This window comes from Toxotes jaculatrix, chromosome 20 (genome assembly GCF_017976425.1).
Source record: "Toxotes jaculatrix isolate fToxJac2 chromosome 20, fToxJac2.pri, whole genome shotgun sequence".
NCBI lineage: Eukaryota > Metazoa > Chordata > Actinopteri > Toxotidae > Toxotes > Toxotes jaculatrix.
In genome coordinates, this window is record NC_054413.1 from 6,321,732 (window position 1) to 6,344,276 (window position 22,545).

Consider the following 22,545-nt stretch of genomic DNA (forward strand, 5'->3'; position numbering starts at 1 on the left):
GACTTGTGAAAGCAGGAAAAGCACAGATACTGTCCCAGTAAATCATGACAGGTCATTCATTTTATTACTTACACTTGTGCTTTCCCTACTCTGACAGAATATTCAGTCAAAATGTCTTCAGAGGAGAAAGGTGTGGAAATTTTGAGATAATTCTAATGTCCTCCGTCCACCTCTTCCATTTCCTGTTTCCAACATTACTTCACTTAAATGAACCTGTTTACAGCCGTGCATGAAAAAACACACTGTGTTCTTATTGGCCGTCTTCGTTGAACGTTGAGCAACAAGTTCTTCACATTTAACAGCAAAATACTAGGACTGCAACTGTATTAACTGTTTGGTCCCTAAAATTGGCTTGTTTTGTCCAAACAACAGTCCAAACCAGAACATAATCAATTCAGTTCTTCAAGATTATTGATCCATGTCCTCATTTACGACACATGTAAGTGTGTGTGTGTGTCACTTTTCAGCCATTTGCTTGCATCTGATGCACTTTCTCACCAAAAACCCACGTCTGTTGAGATGGACCATTATCGGTCCCATAGTCTCAATTCAGCAAAAGACTCACTTGCTATGTTTTCATAACATCACACACTTTGATTCGCTGCCAAACCAAATTCTACAGTTCCAGCTCTAAAGTGATCTATTTACTTACAGCTTATAAATCACTGCTTCACAGAACAAGCAAAGCCTACACATCCAGACACCGCAACAGCAACAACATCAGCTTCTAGGGTTAAATCATAGTCATTTTAAAGATACTAATCAGCATGGGTGCTTTAGGCTGATTGACCTCTCTTCTATTTCTGTCACTATAAAAGCAATCGATCTCACAGGTGATTCACAGACAAACAGTGGGAGAAATAGCAGGCCTGTGCCAGACAGCATCACTTTAACTGAAGATTTATTCCCTGTGGTGTGGACAGGCCTGTTTTAAGTGTGTGTGTGTAGACATATATGCATGTGTCTGCAGTGTGAGAGACTTTCAGTGTTTATGTGTACGTGTGTGACTTATCCCGCAGGTGGAGATTGATTGACTGAGTGCCAGTGTGAGTGCATTAACTGTGTTTTTTCCACTTTCCTTCTGGGCTGAGGGCTTCAAGCGAGGCCAGATGGGGCCCTTGAGCCTGTCCTCGTCCTTCTTGCTAATCCATCAGCATCAGAGGCGCTCAACCCTCCTGCCTGCCAAACCCCCTGCACACTCAAATGTTCTCTAAGTTGAGCGTTGTGTAAACACAAACACAGACAGGTCAAACTCTTAGCCCAATGGACCTGCCATCTTCTGCAGTTAAAACAGAGTCCAGCTGCCTGAGGAGTGTGAGAGGGCCAAGGACAATATGGTTGAATCTGTAATCATCTGGTTATGTTTTCTCTCTTTTTTTTTGATAATATCAGTTGAACTCAGTTTAGCAGATATATCAGTGACAAGAACTTGCACCACTGTACCAGTATCCACTATTTATTTTGAAATACTTTTTAACTGCTGACATTAATCTTCCTACATTTAGTCAGTGATGCATCCTTCTTTCTCAGCACAGAGTCTAATCCATCATGACAAATTCAACCAACAACACGTACTGTGGTTTGTCAGACTGCGCAGTTCGTCAATATCCCAGCACTAAGGGCAGCCCTTACATCCACTTATGAAATTCCTTATAATCAAGCTAATTTGCTCAAGCCATAAATGCTTAACATGTGAGTAATGTAGAACCTCATAAATAAAAACATGCATTACACATGTTTTTCTCCAAGGTTTGGATAATCTCCCAGGGAGTCGATGCAAACATATAACCCAGATTTTCAATGTTCTCCAAAAAATTTGTGGAAAAACTCTTTAAAAACTCTGCTGTATCCCGTATCGTCCCACCTACAGCCTCCAGGCACCCACAACCACAAGCCAGTAAAAACAAAAAGACTGAATATACCAACAATCTACAACACCTGCATCCCACAGAAGCACATCAGGAAATATATATTTCCAGACTCTCCTCTTCTGCTGTACATCCAGAGAAGAAAGAGAGAGACAAAGAGGAAGGGAGGACCATTCCCCAGGCCTATAGCTGCCAAACCCAGCCCAGCACATTTCATATATCTGTTGACAAACTGTGAGCCACATCTCAGTCACACAGAGTCTGTAATTGCTTCAACCTCTTCCCATTCAGCGGCAGAGACTCACAAGAAATCAATATTAAATATTGTTTACAACACAACCTCCTCTCCTTGCCGGGAATTTTGCTGTGGAGAAAATGAGACCTACAGAGCTGCATGCCACAGAGCAGATGGCTGATTCCCTCCAAAAATCCCATTATCGAGGGGATTGTGCATGTAGAAAAGTGTATCTCGTTAAGCTTTCAAACTTCCATTCAATCAGAAATGAACACTGGCAAATATTAGCATTTCCAATTGAATAACAAGATTTCCTCTTTACCTCCTGTGAATGGTTTCAATTATGCAGATTTAGAAGAAAAGCTCTGCTTCATTTCTTTTCCGACAGGACAAGTGAAAAGTACAAAGGTTTCTTCATTTGTCAATGCATGCAAGCTTAATTTCACTGATTAAATACACAGTTCATCTGATTTCTCGTTTATTTGCATTCTTCCCCGTAATTGCAACGACTCAAAAAAATGACATCGGTGACTGCAAGAAAATGTGCAGCAGAACTGAACAATCTCATAAACTGTTCAGCTTTTTAATTTCTTTGGGCAGAGCGTGTAAGACCGAGGTGATTTCTTCAGGAATAACTGTTCTCAGTGTGATTTAAATTACTGTCTCTGAGATAAGATGGCTAACTATCTCATCAAATTCAGCAGAGTTTTAGGAATTCGCTTATTGGCAAAGACAGAAATAGAGTCGGGGAGAGAGGCAGACGGATCGCACTGTAATGTGGGAGAAGAATTTATTGGTAAGGCTTCTAGAGTTGAAATAAAATGGTCAAAAAGAGCAGGTCATTTTGGTTTATGGCTCCCAGTTACAATCCCTGGACAGCTGTGGGGTGCAGCTGTGGGGTCGGGAGCTGTAGAGCAGGTTGTTAACGATGTTTAGGTCAGTGCATGTTGAAAACGGGCGAATAAGAAACACTGGTGTGACATGAATTTTCACATAATTTTAATAGCCTAATTAGCTAATCTTTCACTGTGACATATTTGGAGCTGTTTTGCTGAATCTAGTTAATTTAGAATTTCATTTACTTATGGTTTGTTGACACTATTGTCACTGTCAGAATTTCCTGATATCTTTAACTCTGAATTACAAACCTGAGGCCCACGTGAACAGTTTTTCTGACTCAACTGATCATAATAAAGATCTTGACAATATATCACAGGCTTACGACATCGCCTGTTTTGAGAGGACATGCAGATAAGACGTGCTGCTGCTTGCCATTTCGGCTTTGGACTCAACACTCACTGGACAGCCGCCTACGTCGATCCCATCAGCAGCATGTTGACATGGCCTCATCAGACTGCTGCATGTGCTGACATGTATATTTGCAGTGAAAGCCAGCTCACATGTTTCTGCTATTGTCTGTGGTTTGAGACACTGATCCCACAAATACGCCTATTGATCTCATTCAAACATATTTTTGACCCCTGCAGAGGACACAGGAGTAATTGTGCACTTCAGGACTGATGGCACCATTTGTCTTGTACAGCTAAGCATGGCTGCCCTGAGTCTCTAATAGAAACAGACAGTTCAGTGCCCTTTGACAAACAGCCTGGGAGACTGGGTTTGAATGCAAATGGGATACACTTGTTCTGAAATGTCTTCCAACTCTCCTCTTGTTTGTCCCTCGCCGCATTTTTTTTTTTTTTCTGACAGTAGTCAGTCCAGATGAGGGTTAGTTTGTTCATCCTGAGGTGATGCTGAAGAGGAGAAGAGAGGGAGTGGCTGTGTTGTTATTTGGGAAGAGAGACAGATGTACCCTGGCTGTCTCAACCCACATCTACAAACCGTCATGATTTCCCCAGGAGGAAGGAGGCTTTGTTTTGGCTCGCGGTCAGCAAGAGAGTTTCACTCTCATACCTGTACCCGAACACTAAAAATAAACTTACACCCTGCAGGTGATTAGCTTAGTTTAGCATGGAGGCTGGAAAAAGTGGTAAACAGTTAGCCTGGCTCAGTCCAAAGGTAAAAGAAATCTACCTACAAGCACCTCTAAAGCAGAAAGAAAAATAGGGAAGTCAGAAAAGAAAGTTAAGAGGTATATTTCCTAAAATGTTGAGCTATTTCATCTGTCATTAAGACTTTAAAGTGTGCAAAAACTTTGCTGAAATCTATATTTTTAAAAACTTTACAATGAAATAAAAGAAAATGTAGTTTTTGTAGACAGCATGGCAGGAAAATTACAGTATAGTTACAGAATCTTGGCATTTTATGGGAAAGCTAAGCCCCAAACCCACTCTGGCTTTGAAAATCTTCCCGTTTTGGGACTTTCAAGTGTGACAAGTATGCCTCAACCCCCCTCTCTCCCCATGCCATGCTTCTGGGCACCCTGCCATCATCGCTGGGCCCCATGCTCTGTCTCTCTGGGCCACACTGATCAAACTTAGGGTGCTTACAGACAAACACCATGAAGTGGCAACACATGAATAAATCATGAAATTCTCCCTGTGGTGATAACCTAAAAACCCTCAGCTTTTTTCTTACACATCACGTGAAATGCATATGTCTCGGCTGAGCAACACGTGAGAAACTAATCTTGCATTCACAGTGTGCTGTCGAAAGGTGTCTTTAAAAAGAGGCCACAGTTCAGTGTGCCAATGCAAGGTGATGATGAAGGAGGGAAGCAGTGGGAGGCGCTGTACAGAGAGGGGGGCGGGGGGCTGAGGGCCCTGAGGGGGTTGAACGCTGGGCTTAGTCACACTGTTACTCAGAGCTGTTGTACCTGGAGCTGCTCCTCTGAGTCCACACCACCTTTCTATGAGGATTCAACCACAGGAGACAGACTGCCGGAGGCTTTACAGGCAGAAAACACAGGCTCTATCACACAGAGGCACACTGGGGGCCTATGCAGTACCGTACCAGACAGAGAGGTGGACTTCTGATGCAGCAGTTCATATTTCCTTAAATAATCAGAGAGTATTAGAATTCAGCAGGACAAATTTGTCAAGAGGCAGTGATTAGCGTGAGGTAACAATGGCCATTTGAGCATCAATTTTAACAATCCCTCATTTGTTTCTAAAATGTCTCAAGTGTAATTCTGTCCTTGGGAACAGAAGACAAAGTTTGTTGTTTGACAAGGAAAATAATTACAGCATTAGCATACCATTACTGGCTGGCAGCGAGACAACAGATCAACAAGACTTCTCTTTGGTTCTGGTCCAAATGCAACCATAATTTGGCAGATAGTGAGATTATATCCTTTTCCCTAAATGATTTCCCATCATTCTCTGACTGGTCTTCAAAACTTAAGCGAAAAATGATTAAACAAATATGGATCAAAATGTAAAGATGCAAAGCAAAAGCATTTCTGAGTTGATTTCAGTTCCTAAGGAGTAAAACTCTAACAACAAAGTCAGGATTCAGTGAAAGCAGCTTTATCTACACCAGGTTTCATCAAACTCACAGGCACACAAAATCTAACAAACCCACAGTGGGAGCGCAGCCATGCAGAAGCTTGATTTGGTGATTTGTCTTAGATGAGAGCATTTCAACAACCTATTCTCTGTAGGCCGGTAGAAGTGCACATAACGACGCCAGGTAGGTTTTGTATAGACCTGTCCCACAGCAGCACATGAGTAGCACTGTGTAAAACTGCATAATGACACCCCTGGCTCTTTTTTACACAGTCTATAAAGACTGTACAGTCGTGTGTTGGGCTGTTGTTCCTTCTAATCAGTCTACTGCGCTGTGTTTATGACCCTGTCAGCTGGGGAACTGGGTCACCGCCCAGACACAAACCTGCAGAAACATGTCGGTAGCAGTCAGTGAAGTGGAGAAAATGACCTTGACTAACAAGCTTGTCCTCACACTAAAATATATTCAGAATATCTCCCTTCTCTGTGACAGCTGACACTGACACAAACTGGGTATCAGTTATTTCCTGCCAAGTATCATTAATCGCGGCTGATATGCATCCAGTGTCATGAACTGAATCTACACCTGTATAAGCACACAGGGATTTCTACGATAGCTGTGCATACTGCAAACACTCAGAGGTAATTTCATTCATGCATGCATGTTATAGTGGAGACCATCCAAATAATTTACTATATGCACTGTCAACACAGTCACGCACCATTTAGCATGGAAGAGGCTACAATTTATGTTAAAGAGATGAGGAAAACTAAATCTTAATTTCTGGCAGATGTAAGGTTTTCAGTGGTCACCACTTTAGCTTACTATGTTAGCACAGTAACATTTACTAATTAGCAATAAATACACAGGACAGGCTGCAGAACCAAACTTAAGTTTTGATCCAATGGCGGCGCTTGATGAAAGGTTAAGAGATCACCAAAGTGATTGCAATTCCTCTTGATGGGGAAATTGATGTCCATGCCAAATTTCAAGTACCTGTTGAGACATTTCACCAAAAATCACAGATGTTGGCCTCATGGTGGTGCGAGTGGAAAAGTTAAAGGGTCACCAAAGCAATTAGGATTCATCCTCTGGGGGCAGTGAATGTATATACGGCAAACAATTGTCCCAAATTTTAGTGCACATTTTCTTCACTTTCATTTTGGGTCACAATAATCACAAAATAAATCATTTTCTCACCTCAAAGAGAAGACCAGCAGTTTTAAAGCTGGAAGGGAATTTGGTGTCTTGCTGGACGATACTCCAGCAGGGCTTGAACCCAGACCTTCACCATGATGCCACCCTTTCAAAAATCTGTTTGGCTGCACTATATTTATAATGAAACAGCTACACTCTTTGTGCTATTCAATAAAAAATAAATGAACACATTCCTGGCCAACACAGCTGAAACTATCCAGAGCTCAGGAAAGGCCAGGATGTGACTAACAAAAGCCTTCACATCTGCAGGAGAGAAAAAAGAAGGGCAGTAGTGGAAAAATAAAGCTGGGAGAACACAAGACATCTGCACAAAATTCAGCATTCTTTTTAAAAACCCTCAGCTTTTCATGATAACAGTGGAGACCATGGAACGTGGGCTCTGTTTGCCTACAACCATGTGAATGTGTCTGTCAACTGCTTCTGTGAAAGAATGGAAGCTAGCTGCAGAAATGAGGGAAAAGAAAAAGGCAGAGCCGCAACAGAGTCCAGGAGGAGAAGGAATACTGCTGACACATGAGAAGCAGTAACAGTCCTGCTCTGCTAACAAGCTTGTGATAGGAATCATTTTGCTGCTTGTATTTGAACTTTGGCCTCTCTGAAAGCAACCTGCACACCACAGTTCCTGTAATTCAACACTTACAGTTTATAGTTTCCCTTCGGATGACCTTTTAAAAAATTACAGCCATGAAATATTCATTTCACAGAAGTTGCTGTGCTGCATCTGTGCTTCCAGGGCTCACAAAATCAAATCTTGCAGCTGAATTGAATCTACATGGTGGATGAGAGGAAGCTGATGTCAACTGTTCGACCCCGTGGTCCATGAACTCAGATGTTGGTGTAGTTCCTCCCCAGCTTGCCCTCACATTCCCTCTCCAAGCTCTCTCCATGTCCTCTTCTGTTCATTGTCCTCTTTACAAGGCCAAACCTCTTTTTTTCTTCTTCAAGACAGATGTGCGGTCCCACATGGTATTCCCATCTGTCTTTTCCATCCTTCCCTCCGAATCCCAAGCTTATCAACCAGAAAGTGCAAAATGTGCCATTAAAAATATGCTGTTAGATTGACTTATTCCAACATCTGACAAATTCCAGAAAGCCTCATTAGCTCAAAGCTACTGAATCTTCCAAGGAGATTATGAGAAACCTGCTATTTAAGAACCAGACTGTCATAAACACACACTATTTGATTAAGTACATCTGCAATATGAGAAGATAACCTGTGACCGCCGAGACAATCAGGTCCCTGTAGTGATGCCACTCCATAAAGAGAGACACCCTGACAGACAGGGTCAAATTATCACCGTCAATCACTACGCAATCCACTTCAGCACCAGCACCGAGTGGGACATCAGAGGTGTCAGGGAGACGGGGCCTTTCATTACCTCCCTGTCAACGTGATTGTAGCCTCATATCAAGCCGGATGTGTTGCCTGTCATGTCTAGGCAGGGACCTGTCACTGCAAATCTGCCACAGGACACAAACACCCCGGGGGTAAGACGCCAAAATCCCTGTGTCACCCAGGCCAGAGGAAGCGATTTATCTGCCAGTATGTATGTTAGACTGAGATCTGACCTGAGGGGCTGCAGCATGCACAAACAACAGCAAAGAATACAAAGCAAACTTGGCTGCCACTTCCATGACGCTTAAGTTAACTTTGATGTCAACTAAATGGAAGAGTGGCTTTAATTTAAGCACTTATTTCAATATTTCATTGTTCACTGGCTGTTTTCAGCCCAAAAAAAACCCAAAAACAAGAGCTCCAAAAACCCACTGTACACTACCTGCTCAGGACCAAACAGCAGAAACTAGTTAGAAACAAGCTGGTACCACCCGTGTTGGAGAATAAGGAGTTTAGGTAAGCTGCTGTAGCTGTCTACATACTTAGTACAGTATGCTATGGCAGAAAATAAGCAACGTAATTCCATTTGGACCCGCAGTGTCCCACTTTTTCTACACGTGACCCTGCAGTTATTTTTAATGATGCAGAGCGTGGAGGGGGAAGTATTTACTTATCATCTGGTCAAATTTATCTCTTCTGATAAAGCAGAGTCATAAAATTTTATGTGTTATGTGTTCTTCTTATTTTTTTTACTCTCACACTGGAAACAAAAAGTACATGCAGCAGATGTTGATCATTTGCTCTGTTTGTAAGTATTTTGATAAGACACTATAATTTATAATTTGAAGCTTTTAAGCTGTCCCATTAACTTCTCAGGCGACGTAACTGCACAGGACATATTAACAGGATGAAAGTGGCTCATTCTAAAAAGCTTTCCTACAAATCAGTTTTTCTTTTGAATCTATTACTTTCCTTTGGCTAAAAGTCTGAAGCTTTACTACAGAGTAAATGTCCTCTTGTCTGCACTGTGGGGGTTGAAGGGTTATGTTGCCGTTCAATCATGTATTTGCTCAATGATTAGAAAGCTTTCCCAGTGTCTGAGTACCCTTATTTATATTTACCTACTCATGGGAGTATTTGTCCAGGGTCTGTTGGTAAGTGCTGTATTTGGCCACAGGCCGACACCACAGTGTTAATGTGTTTGCCTCCCTCACACCCAGACAGAGAGATGACTTTAGCCATCGGGCTCTCGAGTTTGGAAGTCAGATTGAGGTCTTTCCTTCCCGCGAGACAAAGGTCAGGGGTCGAGATGAGGGACAGGCAGTCATACTGACTGCATGCACCTTGTCTCACTCTGTCTTTCCACTCTCTGACACATCTATATTTAAGGACAGTTTTGCTTCTTAGGTCTCACAACATGCATGGAAACACAGCAGACATTATCCTGTAAAGCCTGGAGCTACACTATATGGCCAAAAGTATGAGGACAAACTCGCCCCGTGGCTGTTAAAGCGTGGTAAATATTAACACTACAGCATATAGCGATATAGATAACATGGCGCTTCTACTTGTGTGGCATCTGAGTGAGCCAAAGCCCGAAACCACGTTCAAAGCCACTTCAGCCTGGTGCAAAGAAACACAGTCCTCTCATTCATTTTAATGAGGCCAGTGTCAGACAGAGTCCAGCACACAAGCTGAACCTGGCTCGACTTTTTCTGGACCGCCAAGTGATGTGACGTCAACCTGGCAAAGCGCTGCGGAGGCCAACCAAAGACCTCGTGGTAGATGACTTTGTACTTTGAACGCTGTATTTGCGGCGTGGCTCAGGTGGTAGAGCATGTTGAGCCCTGGGGTTGGCGGTTCCTCTAAATCATTATGGTGACGACTGAGAGTTAAACTGTGCAGTTTATTTATTGCAGTACTTTCCTTTATTTATTATTATTGATTGCTGTCTGTAAGCCAAATTGCTCCTCTGGGATATTAAAGCTTAAATCTACTATCCACCTGGTTTCAAGATCTTGTGGAAAGCTTTCCCAGACTAAATACAGGTTTGGGTGTTCACATACATTAAGCCACATCGTATCGTATCTTAAATATTTAAATTCAGGCATGTGCACACATTTTATCTTAAAAACTCCACTGTGACTAACAAAAGGAGGCTGATTTTATCCATATACTCACAGAAACCTCAGTCCGAAGTATTATTAGAGTACTATTTTCTATGGCTGTGAGATCAGTGTCATTGTGACTTGGTGTGATTTTAGTATGATATTGATTCATATCCTCTTTCTTCTGGCCCAGACTCAGTGTTATCAGCGTGGTATCGATTTCCAGACTCTTCATCAGCTCAGGCTGGCAGCGGCTGAAGGACAGGCTACACAACTAAACTCATATAATGGATGACACAGCTTAAGACTGTTCATCTTCCACTCAGCTCACATACAAAAAAAAACTGGGGCAGGAAGAGAAATGAGAATAAGACACTGGGTGGGAGGGGAAATGAGAGACAGAAAATGTGAGAGATAGACTGGCAGAAGCAAAGATAGGACAGAACACGAGATAAGGCACACAGGATTTTCTTTTTCTCCAGCACCACGTACTCCAGGAAGAGCTCTGAGATGTGAGAAGAGAGGCAGACTGGCTTCTGTTCTCGGCTGCAGACTACTGTGACCTCCAGCTTATTAAAAACACATCCTCAGCCATTTGTTCAGGGTCAGTCTGGTCCACCACGTCGCAGCACAGCCAGCAGGCAACCAATCACTGCAGCTCGCTGACTAATCGCATGTGACACAGGACCGTTAACAGGAAGCTGGGAAATCAGCAGCAGGAGATCCTGAATCTATCCAGGTAGAAAGACTTATATGCTGTAGTTCCTCAGGATTACTGAAATGTGGTCAGTGCTCTAAACTTTTAAAAAAAATTACAAGTCAAAACCAAAAATACATTGAAAACCGCTGTAGTAGGTGCTGTCACTGCAGAAAAACAAATAAAGCTAAAATTCTTTTTACAAAATGTAAAAAATCAAAGCACAAAAGTCAAAACAAACACAGAGGACGTATAATAAGTTTCATCTTGACTTCAAAGTATCTCCTGACCTTCATCTTTATCCTTGAATCCATGAGGTTCTGCAAAGAATGATTCCAAAATAGCCCATCCGTTCCACCTGTTTACACATAATACACAATAAACAGCTGACAGCCAGTGATGGCTCGCTCTGAAGTGGCTGCTCAATAACCTCAAACAGAGGCAGGGCTCACACACATACAAATATACACACGAATACACACCTGCATGCCATTCAGAAGCTCGCACGTGCTCACAGAGACACGCATGAACACACAGACAGAGCAACTTGGGCCTGACCTTTCAATAAACTCTCCAATTCAGCCGTTCAGTCCTAATTGCTTGCAGAGATAATGTGCAAACAATAAAACGTAGTATTTCCCCTCAGCGTAAGATCTCATGAACCGTTCTTCTCCTGTGATCTGAGCTCATCCTCTGAACCACTGAGGAAAAACACAAATTCTCTGCATGTGGCTCTACATCCGCTAAGAGAAAAAACCCCTGAAGCAGCTTCTTCTTTTTTTTTTTTTTTACAGTAAACGTCTAAACTTCACTATACTTCCAGGACAATGCTGACTTTGACCGCTTTTGATTTTCCATTGTTTTTGTCGTGTTCAGTTAAGTAACCCTTAAATGACACTTTTTCAAAGTCATTTCCTATTTAGGTTGGCTCTCTGGCGTGCATACAGCACGTCTAATCCCTAGTATGCATAAAAAAATCATGTATACACTGTCCAGAACAACTGTCAAGAGGATATTTAATAACATTTCAAATGGAGTAAGCTCCAAAAAGAATATGTGACACTGAATGACATATTAAAAATCATGTTATGTCATGAAGACTGGCCCAGTTGGCTTTGTAGCAGCACGGAAATGATAGGTTATTGAAGGACTGAGTAACGGGTAGGTGTTTTCAAAAGAAAACCGGCACGTCTGCCAGCCATTTGGAGGAAGGCTCATTGCAAGAAAAGGACATCAAATAACTCATTTATATTCATATCGCCACCTCTCATTTTCAATTTTGGCTCCTTGTCGATAGATGGGATTTTCAGCGCATATATAACTGGTTTGGCAGCCCTGTGGAGAGAGGGCATCTCATATCTGACCCCCATTCAATATGTGCTGGGATGCAGGTCTTTCATTCCATCAGGCCAAAAACAAAACAGAGAAAATTTATTGCAGCACAGATGTTAAATTACATCCCCACAACCCTTTATTTATGACTTAAATAAATGTGTTTAGATGAAGTTGGGTTGGCAGCCAGTGGGCCCCAGTTGCGATGATGCACGGTGCATTGGCACGTTGACCACCTCCAGCGTCTGTGATAACAGAGGCCTTCGGGTGAATGGGGAGTCAGCCAGACGTTTAATCAATAGCTGGGCCTCCTCTAGCCGAGACACATATCAGCTTTTGGTTGCTGTGGGACTCCAGTGCAATGATGAACCCCTCAACACACAGCATCTGGCTGATACAATAACAGTAAAATGAAGCTGGATGCTCTCAAAAGAGTGACTTTTTTTTTAGCTTATTTTTCCTTTATATGGTGGTCCTGAGGTGTAAAACAGGACAACACGACATTAATTAAAACACAACAACAACAAAATAGGAGACACATAAACATTTCACAGAACACACCTTACAGAGAACATGATGTTTCTGAAAACTCAACAACAAAACCTAAAACACATTTTAGAGAATGCAACAGCAAAACTGTAAACATCTGTTTAGTTGTCGTGTTTTCTAAAATGTTTTCTGTTTTGTTGTTGTAGTTTTCTGTTTGGGTGTTTGCTGAAATCTCACAGTGTTTTCTGTAATGTTGCTATAATCTCCGGGCAGTGCAGGCCTTGGCTCCCTCTTATGACCCTGCAGATAAACGTCTGTCAGTAAGGGACTCAATCGTGCCTGTTGCTCATACCAGTTGCACAATTTTACATTGTTCACTTATCATTCACTCCCACTCCACCTGTTCGAGAGACAGGCACATTACCTTTGTGCAATGGCATGAATAACATATTCATAATTAAGCTGCTCACACTAATTTACCTGCCATCTAATTAGCGCATTGTGGGGCACACGAGACAAAGGCCTTTAAATGGGAGTCAATTGCCACTTTACAATGCGGTTAGGGCTCCTCTCACCATCTGACAAAAAAAAAAGCTTTCACATAAACACCTTTTAATGGTCACGAACACTGAGAATTCCCTTCACAGCAAACACCATTAATCACTTTCTTTGGACACGACATCGCTAGCTGATGAAAATGAATGTAAATTACCATTTCAATACAACATCATGCTGCTAAAAGTAGAGTGTAATGCATTTCTAATGCAATGTACATCAACAGGAGGTGGACCAAGTACTTCAGTGGCAGAATGGACCCAGGATCTGAAGAGCACTCATTCTCGGTGACACACGGTGAGCAAATACTGATGTTCAGAGACGAGAGAACCATCAGCCTTAAAGAAGGAAAATACTGAGATTCACGCTCCGTAGGCAAGGAGAAGAGAGTGGTCGCTCACACGGCGACAGCTCTGTCATGTTTGTGAAAGGGAAGAGGACAGGAAAGGAAAGAGGACTACAAAATACTCCAAGCACAAACAGACAATGCAAGACAAAGTCACACTCAGTTATACATAGCAAACACCTGCGTTTAACAGAGATGCCATGTTAAGTAATCAGGCCAAGACTTGAAGACCAGCCAATTTACTGCGGACAAAGCCGCAGAATTTGATCTACTGTATCCATTAAATTGATGTGTTGTTGCCTTTTGGATCATAGCATGTGTGCACTTCACCGCACCCAGACCTCCCTTGATATCAGGATGCTTGATCTTTCCAGAGTGTACATGAAAACACAATTCTCGAAACTCCCAGTCAGTGCACAACATACCACTGGATTACGACTTGATAGTGTCTTGTTACCTGAGCAGACCATGGGAACTGCTACCAGTCTCCCCACTTTCTCTGACTCACATACAGTACACACACACACAACGGTGACACTCACACCTTGCAATTCATCATCACAAAGACTCAAAGCAAGCCTTTGTTCCTGGCTCTGCGCTGAGCTCTGGGAGCAACTTTCAACTAGTAAGCACTGGCAAAGACACAGAAACCTGAACACCTGGTGCAAACTAAATCTAATTTAGTGGAATCACTTGTTGATTTTTTTTTTTCTTATCTTTTTTTTGGGTTTGGCTCATATTTGTTTAATCAAGCATGTTCGATCATGTCAGAAGAAGCAAAAGAAGTGGTAAACAGGACATGGATGTGCTGCAAGTGAAACCTCCCATCATGAGTGTGCTGCCAAGTGGGCCTCCTGTTTACAGCTTCAGGATGAGCTCAGCGACGAGTTAGGAGGTGGACAGCTGGGAGGCACTGGAACAAGCATGGCTAAAACTGCATGCTCCAAACAAAAATCACCCTGACCTCCAGAAACCTCTGTTGGTTTCTGGGAAGAGCGCTTTATCCTACCATTCCTGGCAGCCCTGATTCCTGAAGGGTCAAGTGATGAACAACAAAGCCAAGCAGAGACAGCAGAAAGCCTTACAGATGTGTTACAAGTACTGTGTTGAATCTTCATGACTCATTTGTGGAGTGAATTAGCCAAAACAAGTCACAGAACAATGCTGACCGTTCTCTTGCAAATGCATACAGTGACAGATGACCAAGTTTAAATCCCTGAGGCTGCAAGGCTAATAAATATGAGTCTGTTTGAATTTCTGTGGTATTTAGTGCTTCAAGGCATCAAGTAATTGCAATCAACCCAGCCAAAAGTACATATAACAATGGCATGTTCACCAGGAAGGCACAAGACAACAGCATTAACCAGCATTCACATCCTAAAGATTTGGTCTGTCTATGTGGATTATAAATGTAAGACGGCAAACCGAAAACACCTTTGATGCAGTCATCAAAGTCACAGTATATTCTCTGTCTTCTCACGCAGAAATAAACTTGTGGCTGTAAACCTTTTCATTTTCACCCTAAAATGCTCTGGCCCATCAAAGTCTCGCAGCCTGTGCTGCTCTGTGAAAAGCCGTTGCTGCGGGGCACACTTGTTCTTTGTCAGGATGAGTTTGGTGGGTAAAGAGAAACTTCTGGACAGGGGACGTGGAGACACTTTCCGGGCAGAGTAACAAAGGCAGTGCTGTTGGACCTACAGCAAGGAAAACACATCAATGTCTGCAAGGGTTTACTTGGCACGGTTCAAAACATTGTTTGAATATACACAAGTAGCACAGCACTAGCAGACATCATGGTATAATCATGGCAAAGGCTACATGTTACATTTAATTTAGAGGAGCGAGCAACAAACTGCACGTAATAAAAGTATAATTGATGGCTTTGGGACGGAGGATGCTATTAACATGATAAACAGACCAATAAACAGATCAAGCTGAGCTTAGGTTAGGGGTCAGGTTAAATGTAATTGCTCTCACTGAAATAACTGAAAGTGTTTTGCATTTTTGCTGACACAGTTTACCTCAAACAGAACAGTCACAAAAGACAGCAACAAGGGGCACATACTTCACAACTGGCTGCTGGCTAAACTTCATCAGCCCTGGCGAATGTTGCTCGGGAGATAGCATCATATAAAATTGTGCTTAAGACTGACGCTAATGCTAAAATGCTAAAAGTCAGCAAATAATGATCCTTGTAAAAACAGGCTGTTTTTCTTTTTTTTTTTTTTTAATGTGACCTGTAACTGCGCCATACAACAGTCGATTGCAAGAAAACCTGCAAAAGCCACTTTTGCTTTTGTTAAAATAAGATGAACTTCAAAAGTGTTTCCCTCAGTACTTGATATCTAAAGACTAAGCCTTCACTGCTAAATTTCAGTCTGAAACCCGGTCCTAACAGCAACATGCTGATCCTGCCTTCATCCACTCACTGGCTGGTGTCTAAATTCATAAAAATAAAGAGTAAAAGCATGAAAACAACAGTGAAAACAACTGTATTGGAACTGACAGAGAGGCAGACACTGATGCAGAGTGTGAGAGAGAAAACTTTCACACACAGTTGCACATATAGGCAAAGGCATGTAGCAGCATGCCGTAAAACCCCATGAGTGACACTTGCTTTTGTGGGACAAAGCCAAGCCGCTGCTCCTGCTGGGCTCAGGATATGAAGCCTGCTGCAGGGTGGAGTGACGGGTTCCACTGCTGCTTGGGCACCTTATCTTCTTTCAGCGTGCATGGTCCATGCACGCTGAAGCCATGCTCTCTCTCCTCTCCTTCATGATAGAGAAGCATGTAACACTGCTCCCCTCTGGAGAGCTGCTTCTTTCAACTTTCTTCAGTGAGCGCATCAAATCTCTGGATTCGTTTCATCATTTTGGTGCAGGCGCCGCATAAAAACGCTGCAGGAACCATACATCATTTTCACATTTGGAAGGGCTGGTTTATGTTCTGATGCACAGCTATCGTATGGCCACCTGCAGATATGTGTGTATTGAAAAAATACATCAAAAATGACTCCATGTTTTCTTAAATAATTTGAAAGGGTAAATTCATTTCTTAGTTTTGAACACCTGCAACTAATTTCTATTTTTCTTAGTCTCCCATTAGAAACAAATAACAGGACTAGATGATTCTGCAACAGGTCTACTGTGTATCAAGCATGAAATGATTCCATCTGTATTTCACATCATTACGAGATGTTTTAAAAGGTTATAGTCAATAGGGAACCCACAGCTGAACGCCAACTAGCCAGTCATTTTATGCTATTTAAAGCCATAAAATTCAGCACTGTGAAGTGTATGTTGCTGTGGTCAAATACCAGTCTCTTACTGGTGTGTATCAGTCTTATAGGTCCCAATATTTAGCCCCTCTGAGACCTGCTGCGGTTTAATGAGTTAATCAAAAGTATGAAATATGTTCACCCATGATTTAAGCGTCCAGCAATCCTCAGCATTCAGACAAGAGGAGACAAAAAGTTGAAAAGATTTCAAAGGAAAAATGCTTTTTGTATCTGAGTTTGGGACAACAACCATTATTCCCTGAGTGTAAATAAAAAGAAAAACCACAGCAAAACCTGAACATGAAGTCAAAGTAAATTATGTTTCCAAATTACATGATGGATTGTAACAGGAAATAACTAACTCGTGCGAAAGCAAAGTAGGTACACAAACCCGTCTATCCAACACCTCATCACATACAGTATTAATCCTTGGAACTACAGAGCTAACAATAACAGTTTGAACATACATAACCATGTAAAAGCATCCAAGGGTGAAATTACCCCTTAATGTTCCTACCATTCATTTTTGCTCGTATAATCTATGCTGTTAATCATCACTCACTATACTTCAGAGTGAAATGTTTTTGCTATTATGATACTCTAATTATCTTCTCTTGAACTGTGTGGCCAGTCAGCACAGAAGGGGAACTGACAATTTCCTAATCCTCCTCCCTCTGCTCGTTAAGAAAAGCCAACTCCTCCCGTCTAAATAAAAAGCATTTTACTCGTTTCACCCTCCGGCTGATGATCTAGCTTCTCCTCTGGCAGCATCCCTCAGCAGAGACAACAGGAGGAGCAGATAGCAGCCTGACTGTGGATGAAGCTGCGGTCTACTGGCAGCTTTGTAATCATCTGTGGAAAAGGGATGTGTATCATGAGTGGAAAATGCTTGTCATGTCTCACTAAACTGCTGACATCCACATCTGTACTGCTGCATAACACGGCAGCTTTAACCATCATACTCCTTTGACCTTTGCAAACTTGCTCGACCAACAAGATCCACAGTTTCGATGCTGTGAATAAACTGAACAAATCACACGGAGCAGAAAATGCCAGGGAGTGATTACTGTGACCTCGAAGACATGATAACTCTGGCAGGGCGCCTCAACAACTGGAAGTGAAGGAGCTTTTGAAGCACATAAAAGACAATGAGAAAAAGTGGAGCTTAACTGCACTGAGTTTCATTAACTAGTGGCCTCTTTGCCCTTTGTCTCTGAGCCTATTGAACTCCATCCCTCTCACGCTGTCAGACTGAGCTTCTTCCCGGAGTAAAAGGGGCGGGAGCTGAGTGAAAAGGGCCAGGCGTGACTAATACAGGAGCCTGGTGCTGCTGTTGCATGCTGGTACAGGGGGATAAACCCTGCCTCCCTGCCTCCCTGCCTCTGCGATGTAAGGCATGGCCCACTCTCGCCGCATACAGGGCAGCACAATAAACCCAGCCGCCGCCACCCCATCTTGTCTCTCACCCCTCCTTACACCACCCCACCCCCGTCATCCATTCATGGCAGCTCCTTTCAGCAGGTCATTCAGACGGCCAATAAAGAGGCTAGCTCAATCTGTCCGTTCTGAAATGTGCAATGTCAGAAAGAGAAGGGAGGGCGGGGATGAGATTTCAAGAAGGCTTACAATCTCCCCTCACTAAAGCAGACTCCCACTTTGTTGAAGGAACTTTTCTGGAGAAAGTTTATGTTGCCCCCCCGCCCCAAAGCATGACAAAGAGAGGAGAGCGACGTGGCAGCATTTGTCATAAAAAGAGATGGGATTCAACAGCTTTTTAGCAAATCTGAATCCAGGGTCGATTCTGCTTATCGAATCCTTTTGAGCAGTTTGTTTTGGTGGAGAATGAAGACATCTCTTAGTTAAGAAAATATGTATATATGGCACTGGGGTACTGTGCTGTAGCTGCAGAAGCCAAAGAAGAGAAGTTGTATTGGCACATGTCTTGTGTCCAAGTCGGACAGTAGATAAATGTTTGACCAAAGGTCTAATCATTCTTTAGTTGACTTTCATAAAGCTTTTCCACTCATTTTCATCCACTACCTTTATGTGAACATTAGGAGTTGCAAATTACAGATTCGATAAGAGATTTGTGGGCTATGGATTTAAACAAAGTCAAGTATTATACCAACTTGGAGGAAGATCCGAAACAGAACAAGCTATCGTAACCGATCTCATCAGGAAGCTCAAACTCTTTGAGATCTAATCTGCATGTTTCTCTGCAGCTCACACTCCTATGTGCCTCCGAGTGTGTGTTTGTATGATTGCAGAGGCAGCTGCTGGCAGTATGATGGATGAGGAGTGGCGCGCTGGAGCTGGAGACGTCCATATCGCCGCTGCCTGTGAGCAGATTAACCCTCTGTCAACCTCCCCGCGCCTCGAAAAGGAACACAACTCCGAGCATCCACAACGAATGAAATTCCACACACAACCACAATCTTAGCACATTAACAGCCCCTCAGCACAGAGTTTTAAATAAGACCACATCATTACACGAGGCAAGACTTTCTCTCTCACGCTACTACTCTCACGCTCTCCCTCTCATTCCCTTATTGCACACTCCAGACTCCAGTGGAACATCTCTTTTTCCACTCACAGAAAAGCACCGGAGTGCAAATTAACCTCAAAATCAGCCCCAATTTTTGTGAGTGTGCCACTGGTGAGTGTATCACCGGGTGAACGTCACAGAGCCACAGTCTGAGAGCTTAAAAAAAAAAAATACGATGCACTGAGCTCACAGGATGTTGTGTAATTTCACCCAGATGTGCTCCACAGTTCATCTAACTAATAAATGCAAGAAGGGAAATGAATCCTTTCAAGTAGTCCTCAAATTTCAGGCTCTACTGAAGCTGCTGAGACACTTTTAGCGATTCTGAGAGCTTTTATAGAAGGGAATGGCACATTATATCTTCCCAGTGGACTTGCAGAGACTGAAGGAGTCCACCTGTGCTCTATTAATAAAGCCCTATCTAAGAAAGGACAGGGGCTGCTCCTTACAGCAGCACAAGAGTGGAGGTCAGTCTACAACAAGGGAAGCACCTCACCCAGATGTCTAAAAATACTGTCCTACATACTGAGAGGCTGGAGTTTAACTGTGTCCAGCTCATGCAGGAGATGAAGCAATGAAGAAAATGCCCTTTCTGTTTACAAATGTTGGTGTTTTGGAGTTTTCCTCAGACTGTAACATTTAAAACAAGCTTTATTCCGATCATTTTTCCAGGAGAAACACAAAAGTCCAGGCTGTGTATGGGAAAACAGGCTCTTGTTTTCTGTTACAGCACTGATGTCAAATGAGCCAGAGCGCAGCAAGGACCAGGAGACTGACTGAAAATTCATAAATTAGACTGAGCACGGCTGAAGTGCATGTGTGTGTTTGCACGTGCCTCTGTGCGAACGGTCACACACACAGCCGATAGCATCTCTCTCTCTCCTGAACTGAGCCATACATTCTTCTGTGGTCTTCTCGCTCTCTCTCACACACACACACATACGGGATTAATTTACAGTCACTGTCAGTGGACGAACATTTCTCTAACCACTATCTGATACGTGATGAAAATTCACTGCCAGCAATAAAAGCCCTGAGAAACAAGAGCTTGCCTGTGCGAACAGAACCAGCGTTGGCATGGACTTATTCCACCGTCTGTCTCAGTGTGTGAGCTCTGTGTGTGTGTGTGTGTGTACAGTGTATGGAATGAACTAGATTTGAGATTAGGGTGAGAGTTTAGGCGCACATGTCGTGGCTTTACAGTAGGGATATTGTTCACACTGGAGTTCTCGTCCTCCAGCGTGGGCTGTGTCTTATAATCAAGGACATCAAGAGAGATAGAACATGCAGGTATTCCAGCATGTCCTCTGCAGGACGTCTACAAAGAAAGCACCTGCACAGTTCAGGGGTTTCTGATTTCAAATCTTTTGAAAGTTGCAGAGCAGGAAAACACCTCCAGGTTACAGGATGTTGCAGGTCATAAGAGACAGAAAACAGGCAGGAAAAGCACAGATCGCACACATAAATAAGCCAGAAGACGCAAAAAGAGCCACTTTAAGATTTTCATATGCTTAACTGAATGCTTTACTGTTTTACTGTACAACACAGTATGGATCAGCTCTGCCTCGGGCAAATGCATGAGCAAATATGGAAAAAAAGCAAAGCAATTAACTCAGCCTTTTAACTGTAGTGAAAATATGCTAATTAGAATAAAAGTCTTTGATCTAGGCAGAAAAAAAAGGAAGTTAGTAGGTCATGACAGCCTTGTCTAATGATTCCTAAAAATAAAATAATGGAAGTAAAAGAGCCTTGAGGGTGTCTGTCTACTGTTTTAGTTGTACACACAGAACCTCTGCTTTCATTTAAAGCAGATAAACAGAGGATTTCTGCTGCTCCAAAAGATGCAATCTGAGCAGAAAACAAAGTCATGCTTATGCAAAAGCGAACCACTCCACCTGTCTCTATCACCGTCTGCAGGGACTTGAGTCATTAAGACCTAAACTCACTCTGATCCGGTCTGGTTCTTGGTTGAGGTGCAGGTTCTTACCGTTACTGGCTGCGATCTCGGCTTGGATATTCCCCACACACTGCAAAACTAAAACAACTCCAACGAGAAGGTCGATCGTCTTCGCACCCGCCATATCCAAGTTCCGTCGCAGATTTTTCTTCTCAGTATCCCGGTGGTTCTCAAAAGAGCTGTCCGTCTTTCTCATGCGCCGACGCCGCTTTCCCGTGGGCTCCGTAACTCTGCTCTCCTGCCTCTCCTGCTGCTTTTAAAACGGAAACCTGCCTGCGCTGCACTCGCTGCACTGAGCTGTTTTTGTTCCAGCGTGAGCCACTCTGCGCGCTCCTGGGGAGTCAACGCGCTCGTCCTAACAGGTCTCCACCTCCAAAATAAACAAAAAAATAACAATAAGCGAAAAAGAAGAAGTTCACCACTTAAAGATTCATCCCAATCCGACACACTAATCTCATCCCACTGGACCGAGGTGCTGTGTATGTCTGTGTGTGACTGAGTAGACTACTGCGCTCCTGGAGAACACAGTGCGCTCCTTCCGTCATCAACTCCTCAGAGCCAATGGCTCCTCTTCTTCGTCTTCTTCTGTTTGATGCTCCGTGTGGGCAGAAGAACCTGAGGAGCCAAATTCACAAAGCGTTTCTCCAGCTGTAAGGGGAGACAGTAGGATTTTGCCTTGGGATTTTATTTGCACCTTGTGCTGACAAGCAGCAATTTGAGTGATGTGGAAAGATGCGAGGAGGCTTGTGGACCTCATGCACTAGGACTGCCTAATTGTTTGCCTGCAGACAAAAAACACTGATATATAGATTAAAATATTTACCAGAGGTTCAGGTTTTATAAGGGCTGTTTAGTGTACGGTCCTAGTTTTTTTAGTTTTAGTTTAGATTACAGTAATTTATGTCTCTCAAAAATGAGGGAAAATACTTGACTCATTTTATCTCACCTTTCACCTTTGCTTCACAGTCAGGTGATTGAACTGTGAGGGCGCCCTCTTCAGGTGCAAGTTAGTAACAGTAACAGGTAACAGTTTTCTAACCGTAGTAACACAGCGAACTAAAACATAATTTTCTGTAATGAAGCTCTGAAACATGCGATCAGTTTGAACTGTTTATATATGGGCAATTCTCAAAAAAACAGGAAATGTTATGAAATATAAAGACGATAAAAAATA

General features: G+C 42.8%; 1 protein-coding gene across 1 annotated transcript in view; it reads right to left on the reverse strand.

The window, feature by feature from the left end:
- Window positions 1-21,987, reverse strand: part of plxdc2b (plexin domain containing 2b) — a 76,726-nt gene extending 54,739 nt beyond the window's left edge. The window contains exon 1 of the mRNA XM_041066181.1: window positions 21,402-21,987. Coding sequence (XP_040922115.1) covers window positions 21,402-21,567 — 166 coding nt within the window. The 5' untranslated portion in view covers window positions 21,568-21,987. The remainder of the gene's footprint in view (window positions 1-21,401) is intronic.
- Window positions 21,988-22,545: the final 558 nt, after the last annotated feature.